Source organism: Haliotis cracherodii, unplaced genomic scaffold, assembly GCF_022045235.1.
Source record: "Haliotis cracherodii isolate W230 unplaced genomic scaffold, xgHalCrac1.p SCAF_1, whole genome shotgun sequence".
In the NCBI taxonomy this organism is placed as follows: domain Eukaryota; kingdom Metazoa; phylum Mollusca; class Gastropoda; order Lepetellida; family Haliotidae; genus Haliotis; species Haliotis cracherodii.
The window spans coordinates 67,452,177-67,464,808 of NW_027266264.1; the positions used below are offsets into that span (position 1 = coordinate 67,452,177).

Below are 12,632 nucleotides of genomic sequence, written 5' to 3' on the forward strand. Positions count from 1 at the left end.
TGGCAGTGTGAATGGTTTCCATGGTGACTGGTGTTAACATATGTGTGGCACAAACTGTAACGACGGTATGTGTAACCAAATCACTGGGGAATGTGATAGAAGATGTGTGTCGGGATGGTATGATCAAAGTTTGATCAGAATATGCTAATTTGAGAGAGATTTGTCTTTAAACAGATTTGGGCGGTTATCAATCATAATCTAGATGGCACTAAAAACAGATATGAGCAATCGTGAGTTTTCACATGTATACATACATAGTATTCCCCGTGCCCAGACACGCCCAGATACGGCGAACCTTAAATGTACCCTCAATGGCAGACTTGATGGAGTCAGCGGGGTGTGTGTGTGTGGGGGAGAGGGGGGGGGGGGGGGGGGGGGGGGATAGGATGACATGCATGCCTGACCATTCGATCCCGTTTGTCGCCTCTCACGACAGTCACAGTCACCTATGGGTTGTTGTAGACCAATTCCAACCTGGATCCCAGCAATGTACATTAATTATTTGTATTATCATATTCAAACTAATTGTCACATTAATCCGTCAAATGAAGCGTACAGGTTGTCACACGGGTGGCATCCGCTACTCGCACCATTTGCATAAAAGGTACTCCTGACATGTTAACAAGCCAGACAACCAGACAACCAGACACTCAATTATAAAGAGTTAAACCATGCGTCATCAGGGTGTAGCTGTAAACGTGTTGTAGAAGGAAGGAGAAAGAGAAAGAGATAGAGTTGGGGGTAGGAACGCGGAAATCGAAAGTGTGATTCATTCAGGTGACTGCTGTGTCAGTAGTGAGGTGGTATGGAGTGTATTATTACTGTTTTGTATTCTTTGGGTGGGGGGTGAACAGGGAAATCGAATTTCCAAATTTCTCACATTTGTTCCCTATTGTTCTTGTTTTTTTATATCCATATGTATTTGGTAATTCTTAACTTATTTATAAGCGTAATATATTCATGATATTCGTTGATATCTTTTATATATGTCAACAACATAGTTTTTTAAGTTTGCAGAATCTATCAAAATCAGATAGCTTCGTAACACTTCACTGACATTGTTGAGCAGGCTGCTACACGGGCTACAAAACAGCTGAGGGTCAGTGTGCATCATGTGCCCACCCGCTGATATTGCTTTCCCAGCCTGATGACTCATACAACAGTTCATGTGCGGAAGAGTGTTCAGACGGCAAGTGGGGGCATGGTTGTAATAATACCTGCAGCATTGGGTGCACGTCTACGTGTGGCATGTGGACTGGGGCATTTCATGGTGGATGTAGACTCTGCTACAGGGGCGGTACATGTAATCTGAGGTATACAAAGTATATCTGTGCTCAACCTGGTGTTTGTGAGTGTAAAGAGGGGTATTAAGGTATAGCCTGTCACTCCCGTTGTCGAGGTGATGACTATAACGACGGAAGTGTATGTACAAGGGCATGTAAAGAAGGCTGGGAGGGAATACAGTGTAAATATCTGGAATCGTCCGCCACACTGTGTCAGGTGTGATAGAGCTGCTGCTAGATGTCTGGAGCAGCAGGTGTTCCTCCAAGCGCAGAAGCTATGACAGAACAGGATGATGTCTTACCTGTCCAGAAGGCTGGGAGGGGGACAACTGTCATTTCTCAGCTCACTTGACAGAACGTGCAGTACATTAATCTCACGGTTCACATACTTCCCATCAATGATCACATCCTAATCTGTTCAAGAGGTTCAAAACCGATTTTCAACATGGTCACTGCAGCCATATTGAAAAATCTATTTGCCCATTAAGCGAACCATTTATACAGTTCCACGTGTCTACTAGTGGCGATTAACATATATTTTTCGGGTTTTATTATGCGATATTATAAACATTGACCTGGATTCGACCCTTGTACTTCAACTATACTGAAAACTAAAACTTATCATTGCCATTATTCAGCAATTTTACTTCAAAATGTCTTGGAATTTGGTACTTGTATAGGTAGTAGTAGGGCCCAACACAAATGTTGCGTTCTTTTTGCGATATATATAAAGGTTTAATCTATATTTGACCTTTGCACTTTGACCATGCTCTCTCACTGTAAACATCATCTCCATAGAAAGTACTGAATCAAAGCTGAAGCTGAAACTTTACATATCTGTTAACACTAATGACGACACCAGGTTCAAATCCGATTTTCAATATCGCCTCAGCGGTGGCTATACGGAACAAGCATGTTATGTGCTTTATAAACAATCATAATGAAATTTTTAACATTTGTAGTTGGTAGTGGGGCTCAGAATATACTCTCCACAAAAAGTAGGATTCATGAAATATTAATGACTTCCGGAGATAGAACGGCCTCGGAACCAAAACCTAACGCCCCAACACACCCGAATTAGGCAATATGTTCAAGGTTTCTCGGTTTGTGATGTTCAGTTTTCTGCAGACTGCAGACTCAAAGTGTTGATAATCGGCCCCGCACACGACACTCGAGGTCAACAACCCAAGTCAACGATCGAAAAATCAAGAAATAGAACCCATACAGCCAGTACAATCGCTGTGCACCTGTCAGATGTAATATGGGGCGGGATCAAACGATGGGCAGAACACCACTGCATATTTATCTATTTCTTATCCATCTTAACCTTTCAGGTTGTCCATCGTAAATTTTTTTGAAAGCCTTTACAAGGCCTTCAATGCGTTTAATCAAGAGTCGCATTTTGTAGTCTTCGTAGAAAGAGCCAAGGCATATGATTATGTTTTTAGGTTTGTCAGTGACATACTGTCCTCGTGATAACTTCTTAGACCCTGCATCATCTCGGGATTCCTCCCAAATCAAGCTGACAAACTCACTCATTCACGCAATCAATCATTTTAGGGACCTCTGTTCGTTGAATTATGCTGTATTTAATATCTAGTTGACCAGAATGAATGCAAGCTCATCAAATAAATAGTACTACTTTGCGCTTCTCAAACATGTAATTTCTTTGTTAGTTTTATCTTGTTCATACGTATTGTTGTATTCAGGTCTAGGGGCGGCCGGGTAGCCAAGTGGTTAAAGCGTTCACTCGTCACACCGAAGACCAATTATGTGTCGTACACGTACAACGTGTGAAGCCCAATTCTGGTGTCCCACGCTGTGAAAATTGCTGGAATATTGCTAAAAGCGGTGTAAAACCAAACTCACTCACTTACTGTTCAGGTGAAATCTACAAGCTTATTTGTACCAGGTGAAATAACTGAAAACACCTCACCAAGAGCTTCAAAATCAATTCATCAGTAATTCGTAGTTATTCTTATTTAGTAGGTTAATCTCTAAGCAGTCAGTCACGCGCACGCTATTAATCGTTTAGATTAACAAACGGCTAAATTATCTAGTCCTTCTAAAAAATCTATCTTTTTAATGATTGTATTTGTTTGATTTTTGTTTTGTTGCTTTTGTTAATAATTGTATTGGTGCCAAAATCAATCAATTTGTGTGGATTCGTAAGCTAATTATTTTTTAATATGAAGACACTTAGACAAAAACTAAATACAAATGTTGTATCTAACAGTATTGTACGTTAATCGTTTTGTTTTGAATGCACTAGAACATACATATGGCGTGGGATATTGTTCATAATGTCATCCACTGGTTCATAAGTCTGTTAAGAATCGATAAGTTGCAAGCCGCTGTGATGTAGCTGGAATGTCGCTGACTGGGCCGTAAAAGACCAGACAAACAAACAAAATGTTCATATTTGTGATCCTAACACAAACGCAAAAGATGCGAAGTAAAAAAATCCAAGGTTCCGTTGAGTAATGTTGACGAGTCCTTCGTTGGTAAATTTTTGACATTTCGCGAGACACCTGTTTAACTGGAATGCGAGCATTCACGTGAGTACACACAAGTGAAAGTAGAAATGTTTCCTAACGCTCGCAAGCTTGAATATTTCACTGAGATCTGACCACAACTGTCCATGTTGCCCTTGTCAAATACCTCAGACTAAATTCAACTTATTCCCTCTACGTATCGGTGTTTCAGTTTGATATGAACTATCTCTTCTTTCTGAACAACCTAGACTGAATTACACACACAAACAATCCGTCGGAAAGAGTCTCGACACCAACTGTGATCCCTTTTATGTGTTACATTAGACTGAGGTAATATTATCAATTGTTAGAAAAACATAAAGAAAAATTGTAAAGAAAATGTAAAGAAAAGCAAACAGTTAATGTGTTATAGCTTCTAATACTGCAGTAGGAAACTTATGGATAGTATGGACCCCGACTGTTTATACAGACCTTTAACATGCGAGATGTATTCTTTTGATATTGTTTATTACGAAGCATTGACGATCCATCAAGTTGTATGGCGATAAAAAGTTTGGGTAAACCCATCATATTTCCGGGTACAGAGGTGGTTCTATTGTCGAATCTAAGTGAACAGGGACAAAGAATTATGAATCATCCTGACGGCTGTGTTGCAGTGTGATGTACACACCATGAGGGAAGGCTGTTTCTAAACCAACATAATCACAGTCACGACTTAATTCACAAGAGAGGCAGAGAGGCAACTTGTGATTTCAAAAGGAGAAGAAACATGGAGGTAATGTATAGTTAAGTTTATAACATCATCTAATGAATATTAATTATCTGAATGCAAAAAATAACAATTGGAACGGACAATTTTCAATCAAACCGTAGCATGTCAGTTAGACTAACATATAATCCCTGAAATAAATATACGCGACAAAAATATTATAATAAAAAGGAGAAAGAAGTTCATTGCACGCGTTTATGAATCGTTGTCAAATATAGTGATGATACCAGGTCATTGCGAAAGGGTAAGCGTATCGTTATTTCCTGTACTGTTTCTCTGTTCCAGACACGGCTGCTTGCATATTGCTGGATTGTCGTCATTGCAACATTCAGAGCAGGATCTGGTACGTCTGCATTTTATCGTATCCAGGTCACTTGTTTATGACTTCTACCCACCCTGATGTACACATATATAGCAATTAATTAGAATCATTGATACCGCATAAGTTAAAACTTAATCAAGGGCCATAATTTGACATTGACGGCGGCGTTATTGTAAACGAGAGAATGTTCCACAAAAATGTAACCCAGGACACCTCTGGTGATATAGTTGATACAGATGATATTTCTTTGTAACAGTACATGTGTACAACACACAAGTACCTTCTTATATATTGCCTTTGGCTAGAATCTTGTGTGGACACATTGGGGGATTTCTGCAAGGGAGCGGATTGTTCACAACACGGAATTGATGTCACCTGTGCGAAGACGTGTGCCACTTGCCGAGAAGAAGGTTTGTCATAGAACTATGATTCCTTTATCTGTTTCTCGTTCCTTAAGTTAACCTTAACTTTGGTTAACATGCACAACTTAACCAAATGTTATGTATACAGGGTACACAGTTCGGATAAGATCTTGATTGCTGTTGTTGTTTCTTATTTCTATATATGTTAACTTCTAAACACAATATATTGATGATATTCGTTGATATACAATATCTGCACAAAACAGAGTTTAATAAGTATTCAATGCAAATTACATTACCTATGCAGATTGTGCAAAAGGTTACTACAGGACAGCTGAGAGAATCTGTGAATCCTGTGCCACACCGCCGCTATCACATCGTACTGACTCATACAACAGTTCCTGTCTGGAAGAGTGTCCCGATGGCAAGTGGGGACTTGACTGTAATACAAACTGCGGCATTGGCTGTACGTCTGCTTGTCGCAGGTGGACTGGTTCATGCCATGGTGGATGTAAACGCTGCTACTTGGGTGCTACATGTAATCAAATACATGTCATGTGTATCTGTGACCAAACCGCCGGGAAATGTATGTGTAAAGAAGGACATTATGGAGAAACGTGTTACTCAAAGTGCTCACTTAATTGTATAAGTGATGTATGCGATACCACGGGTACGTGTTCGAGGGGATGCAAGGAAGGTTGGTCTGGCAAGATGTGCGATCACTCCTGTGCAAACTGTTTACTGAGCAAGTGCTTGGCTAATGGAACCTGTACACAGGGTTGCAAGGCTGGTTTCTATGGTAACTTGTGTCAGGTCGCATGTAATAAACAGTGTAACAATATTACATGTAGATGGAACACAGGCGAGTGTGACGAGGGATGTACTGCTGGGTGGTATGGTGGCAGATGTGACATCAGATGTCCAGGAAACTGTGCTTCAGAATTGTGTGACAGAACTGATGGTGCATGTTCACACTGTAAAAATGGCTTCATGGGTTCTAACTGTAACACACCATGTCCACATAATTGTGCTTCGAAGACATGCGAACAAAATGGTATGTGTGTCAAGTGTAAGGTTGGCTACAGTGGATCTCACTGTGACACACCTTGTCCAGACAATTGTGCCACAGATGCCTGTGAACAACATGGAGCTGCCTGCACAGGATGCAAACCTGGCTATAAAGGTCCACACTGCGACACCCGGTGTCCAGATAAATGTTCGAGTTGTCACCAACATGGAAATATGTGTGTCTCATGCAATGCTAACTGGTACGGGGGAACATGTGGCAAATCTTGCAACACATGTCTGAATGGTACATGCAACATAAATGATGGAGCCTGCCTATATGGATGTAAACCGGGTAGCTATGGACACCACTGTAATCGAACCTGTAATGAAAACTGCTTTAAGACAGAATGTTTCCGTGACTCGGGAAACTGTACACACGGATGTAAGGACGGCTGGTGGGGGCCTCAGTGTAACAGCAGATGTCCGTCACACTGTGCCAGGTGTGACAGAGTTGATGCTGCATGTCTGGAATGTGAGGAGAACTACTATGGAGAGAACTGTAGCAACAGGTGTTCCCCCAGGTGCGGCAGCTGTGACAGAACAGGACACTGTCTTACCTGTGCTGAAGGCTGGGAGGGAGACAACTGTCATGGTAACGTTCCTTTTGTTAGCTCACCTGACAGCAAGAAACGGCGTTTTGGCCGAGACACCATTTCCCTCCACTGTGTTGCGAAACTAACGTATTTCTTAAGTATGTGTCTTTATGTGTAAGCTGCGGAAGTAATTCAAAGGTAACCTATCATTTACAGTTTCAACAAAACCATAAACGAGCTCCTGTGTTACTGGATTGCCAGTACAGATTCAACCGTCGCGTAGCATTAGTATTGTTGTGCGGCGTTAACAACAAAGAAACACAACCATTTTTATGTTGTGTAAGTTGCAGCTGCTACATACTTAACCATTTAACTAACCCCTAGTGAACGTTTCAGTGATCAATTGTTATACTTTTCCTTAAATGTTGTAGGGGGCGTCGTCTAAGGCGCCGCGATTATGTTTCTAGGTTTGTCAGCACCATACCCATGCTCGTGGGTTTCACCGAAGTGGTAAACGTCTGAGACCTGCATCACTTCGGGCTTTCCTCCCACATTAAGCTGACACGCCGCGATATAACTGGAATATTGTTAAAAGCGGCGTTAAACCCAACTCACTCACTCACTCACTTAAATGTTGTAATCTTGATCAAACAACTTTTGAGCAAGAGTCGTGTGAGGCCCTTTAAAATCTTGCTTGATCAAGGGTACGACATTGAAAGCCTTCTCAGGATAAGAGGATAAGCATCACTAGGTATAGATCCGATCCCCGGGTGCGTCATACCAAAAGATAATACACTTGTTGTTACCCTGCAAGGAGCTCTTCCCGGGATAAAACAAAAACTGGTAGGCATGGTGCCAGTATACTGTGTCTGAGTGGGATATTCATGTTAAAACCGCGGTATAGTATCTCAGTGGGTAGTACTAGCAGCAACACACACACACTTGCGTGCTCGTTGCAATAATTTTTAAGCGAAGTTACTTCCTGTTTCACATCACCACCAGCTATTTCTATGAAGGAACAAAACATAATATTATACGTTATCAGTCTTGACTGTCAGAAAATATGATTATTGATAAGATGATAGAGTTTCTAGAAAAGAATATATCTGTGTATAGTCTGTATAAATCACTCTGACTAACTCACTCACTCACTCACTCACTCACCCACCCATTTAGAGTTGACTTGTGTTCTCCCATGAGTTGTGATACCACTCCATACCATTACAATTCCAAAACTGACGACGTTGAGTAACGCAAGCGTTGCTAAAACGTTCTCTTGGACGCCTGTAGACCCTTGCACGACCATCATAGCTGTCCAGATGAAACCTGGACTCGGCTGTGAACAGTATGCTGTCCCCGTCCTGTCGTATGAAGCTTTTGAGGCTGTCTACACCAAGCTAGACGTGCCTGACGGTGACGTGAAACCAAATTTTGGCTATTATTGGAATGTCGGAGCAGGATGCTGTGCTCCCTCAACAGGTTGCGTATAGTTCTGCCACTAATTGGTCTCAATCCAGTAATTGGCGGAATTTTTAAAGTGGCAGTATCGATTCCGTAAATGCACCAATCGAATATGGTTAACTTTGTGACGTGACGTCATACCTGGTCGACCGGCCTGTGGCAAGTTGCCCCGCAGTAGATTACGTCTCCAAATGGAGATGCTCCCAACAAATACGCAAACATCGAAATTGTGCGCCGTTCATGAACATGTACGTGCAAATAAGGAATCACGACCTTAAAGTCGAGGAGATGTCTTCTATGTATTAAGAGAAGCATTATTTAATATGAGAATACATATATTTTCATTAAACGTTATATGAAACACAGTTATTTTGATCGATTACAATACACACAAGGGGGACATAATGATTGTACAAGTCAATAAATGACGTTAGAATTATGACATATGAAATGAATTATTATCAACCGGCGGAATAAATCTTAAAAAGCATAGAATGACTCACTAAACATAGACCTTCGCCATAATAGGCAAAGACAAACAGTTAGACATTTTGACAACATTTCCCAGTGAAAAATCATAGTTTCAAATACATCTTAATATATGAACATGAATAGAACTTTTGTAAGTTCCGTGCCATTGATCTATCTCTTTTGTATCACATTTCAGAGTCGAAGAGTCTGCAGCCATCAACACTAATATGGACCTCTGTAGTCGCAATTCTGCTGCTTATCATTGCGGTCATGGCCATTAAGATGTAAGTCCGGATCCTTACAGTCACAATATCGGATTAATATCTGAATTAACATCCTCGATTATCCAATTTATTTTTTAAGAAATAAACAACGACCACAATATATATGAGATATTCCATGGCTGTTTCTAAAATCTGATTGGACGGCTATTATTAGCAGCGTGTCTCTCGAATGCCCATCAAAAAGAAGCCATGATGGCGAAAGGGTCCAAGGGATTTATTATACATATGATACAATGGATACTTGAGGATGCTGTTGGGAAAAAGAAACTGAAAGCATGTGAATGATAACAGTTAAGGCATCCAAAGGCAACGGCGATTGGGTTAATGTTAAATATATCCTCAACGAAACAGATAAACTATATGTTTTGTTCGTTCATTACACCAATATCGCTGTGTTGCGGTGTGACTACCCCTTTGACGTCACATACATATACTATTTTGACTTCTCTAAAACGATTTCCTACCGAGTGAGTAATAGTTATGTTGTTTATTATGCTGTAATTGTTATGTTTGTCAGTTGTTAATTGTATACCCGCGTGTGTAACATTGCTCTATAAAAAGTTTTCTCATTCAAGACAAATATATGATTTAATCATGTTTGTTCATAACAAGGAATCTTGTCTTTAAACTATTACTGTTTCTCCTGAAAATGATTAACTGCTTATATTCGCGTTACTGTTTCAGGGCAATAGTTTGTCATATCCGATTTAATGAAAACCCTCCCATTAATATATCCTGATACGACTGTTGAAGAAATTATTACGCCAATATTTGCATAATAAAGTGTTTATCGCGCCTGTATCTTGGGGTAATTCATCGTCGACATGATTAAGGTTGAACCATTTTCCAAATGTTTCAAACATTTCAATTTAGACAATATTTGGTGATATACCAAAATAAGTTTTAAAATTTCGATATTTTTTTCAGGGTGTCTAAAAGGACAAGAGCGGTGTACCTCTCCACCCGTTTTGAGGACAATGTTTACTCATCAGTTGATGATGCGTCACTGTATGACTTGGCTGAACCACGAGACAGTACTGGATCTCAGTATGCAACAATCCCAGATGCTGCAGTATCGTTGGAAGACAGAGGCTACGAGCAGCTGAGACAGGCTTCCCCTTGCACGGGTTACACGACTCTGTACTGAGAAGAGACAGTCTGAACAATTACATCATGTTCATCTTAAACATCTTACCATTTCAGTGCAGTTACATACGCTTATTATGGAAAGAAGCGTAATTGATTGGTGTTTAACTGATTGTTTGAAGTAATGATTAATACATTTAATCCTCTATCTTAAAAATGCAATTCTATTGTATTTAAAGCAAAGATGTAAAGATATCTGCCAACAAACATGGAATAATAATTTAGAATGGTATTCTAAGCTGGAATATTTTTGCTCTGTCGAGGAAAATTTTAATTATGAACATCTGACGAATTGTATTGATATAGCCATCTATCAAACAACACCTGTTAGGTTTAGCTGTTCTAATCATAATCTATTGGTAGAGGCAGTTAGGCATTATAAAATACCAAGGCCAGAACGTCTTTGTCCGTTTTGTATTGTGCCATATATAGAAACTGAATTCCATATTTGTCTCGAGTGTCCATTCTATTCGAATTTAAGGGAACAGGTACTTCCTTAATATTATTGCATAAGTCCAACTCTGGATAAACTAAAACAATTATTTAGCTGCAACCTCTAAGTTATAAGAAGATTTGCAAAGTATGTATTTCTCGCTCTCAAGAAAAGAAACACTCTTATTAAAGATGTGCCTGTTATGTAGCACTATGTCATTGTAACAATGTGAGACTGGTTGTTGCCAGTGTGTGTAACATGTGTTGGGACCCGATCCACGGGGCGTTTGTGGGTTATGACCGGCCTCAGTAACTTTTTGTGCATCCTTCACAGCACTCCGATGAGTGTTGACCGCTTATTCATGGCTCGCGGGCGCTTTTGTGAATCGGTTCCCTGATGTAATAATCAGCGCTCTCTGTACATATGAACTGACTTATCCAATGTACCTTGTATAATGGGCCGGTGGCCCCTTTACAGAATAAACGAATTCATTCATCATTCTGGTGGATACATTAAAGGATGACACTATTCTTTGAAATTATGTTTCTAAATTTGTCAGCACCATATCAGTGTTCATGGGTTTCACCAATGTGGTAAACGTCTTAGACCTGCATCACTTCGATCTTTTCTCCCATATGAAGCTGACGTCATGATATAATTGAAAGACGTATCAAAACAGCGTTAAACCCAGCTCGCTTACTCAGGCATTCATAAACATTTACAGTAAATTAAAGGAGCGCTGTTAATGTGTATATCTATAAATACAATTTGTAGTTTATTTACTCACTATAGTTTTCTGTGTTATTGTTTGAGTGATTCAAGAGAATAAACATTTTTCTTCGTCTTCATTTTACTTTGTCAAACTTCATTATAATTTCGAATGGTTAAACGAATAAACATCTGTACAAGCGAGCATGACAATTTGTTAAGAGTCTCATGGCGTGAACTGATCACATGCATGGATTTACAAAACGTGGAACAAACGATTATTGTTGATAAAAATGAAAACACGTTCTAAAAATATTAACAATCAACATCACTACTTCACTGTTAAACACACACTTGCACATCCTTTATGATGTAAACGGATGCCGTTTATGACTAAAAAGTATAGAAATAATGCTTGAGTGACTATTTCATTCAGATATTCCATTAAAGTTTAACTATGATTCATACATGTGCTGTGCCCTGTATTCGAACCGTTTGGTTTGGTTAAAGTCAGCTCAGTAATCTACCTATGTTGAGGGGATGTCCTCTCGGTTACCAAAAGGCAAATACATCTTCACCATGATACAAGACCGCCTCCGTGGTCCGGGGTTCGATCCCCGGTCGCGTCATACCAAAAGAAGTTAAAAGATGGTACTTGTTGTTACCCTGTCTGGCGCTCGGCATTAAGGGGCCAAAACAAGGAATGGTCGGCTCGGAGTCAGTATACTGTGTCTGGGTGGGGTATTCATGTTTAACTGCGGCATGATATCTCATATAGATCGGCATCAGTCCGGACTAGTACAAGCAGCCACACAAACACACACACGTGCATGCACGTCGCAATATAAGTGCAATAATCTTGGACGCGACGTTAAACCCAATTTCAACTCACCACCTCACCATGATACACGATATCATAGTAATGTCGACACTAACTGTTGGAGTCATGACATTCAGCTGCCTTGTTGTCTCAATGCAAAATGTCACAGGCATTTTCTTGTTATATAACTTACTTTAATATTAAGCCAATATAAGAAGAAACTAGAATAACGAAATCATATATTTTAAAACAAATTGATCTCATTTGTTTTTGGGAGAAGAATGTGAGAACAATATTGCAAGAGAGTTTCTATGAAATTACTATGAAGTTACTTCCCTTGATTTCACATATCGATTCTGTTTAACCTGCCCAGCGAGAAGAAGAGAAACTGGCCTTATTCATTCAACATTTGTTAATCCGTTGATTCAGATATACATATAAATTGTCAATGCAAAATAATAACCATTATAGATAAAC

At 39.8% G+C, this 12,632-nt stretch overlaps 1 protein-coding gene across 1 annotated transcript; it reads left to right on the forward strand.

Moving 5' to 3' along the window:
* The first annotated feature begins 4,095 nt into the window (after window positions 1–4,095).
* Window positions 4,096–10,484, forward strand: LOC139456968 (multiple epidermal growth factor-like domains protein 11). Its single transcript, XM_071238434.1, has 7 exons — window positions 4,096–4,108; window positions 4,435–4,553; window positions 4,833–4,890; window positions 5,175–5,279; window positions 5,539–6,891; window positions 8,961–9,048; window positions 9,976–10,484. Exons 2-7 carry the CDS (start codon window positions 4,548–4,550, stop codon window positions 10,193–10,195), a joined length of 1,830 nt encoding a protein of 609 aa, XP_071094535.1. The 5' UTR covers window positions 4,096–4,108; window positions 4,435–4,547; the 3' UTR covers window positions 10,196–10,484.
* The last annotated feature ends 2,148 nt before the right edge of the window (window positions 10,485–12,632 follow it).

What these genes read in the sequence shown, in the direction of transcription:
- LOC139456968 (XM_071238434.1), top strand. An exon ending in GGAGGGAGACAACTGTCATG is followed by an intron (nt 6,892 to 8,960) that starts GTAACGTTCCTT and finishes ATCACATTTCAG; the next exon opens with AGTCGAAGAGTCTGCAGCCA. An exon ending in GCGGTCATGGCCATTAAGAT is followed by an intron (nt 9,049 to 9,975) that starts GTAAGTCCGGAT and finishes TATTTTTTTCAG; the next exon opens with GGTGTCTAAAAGGACAAGAG.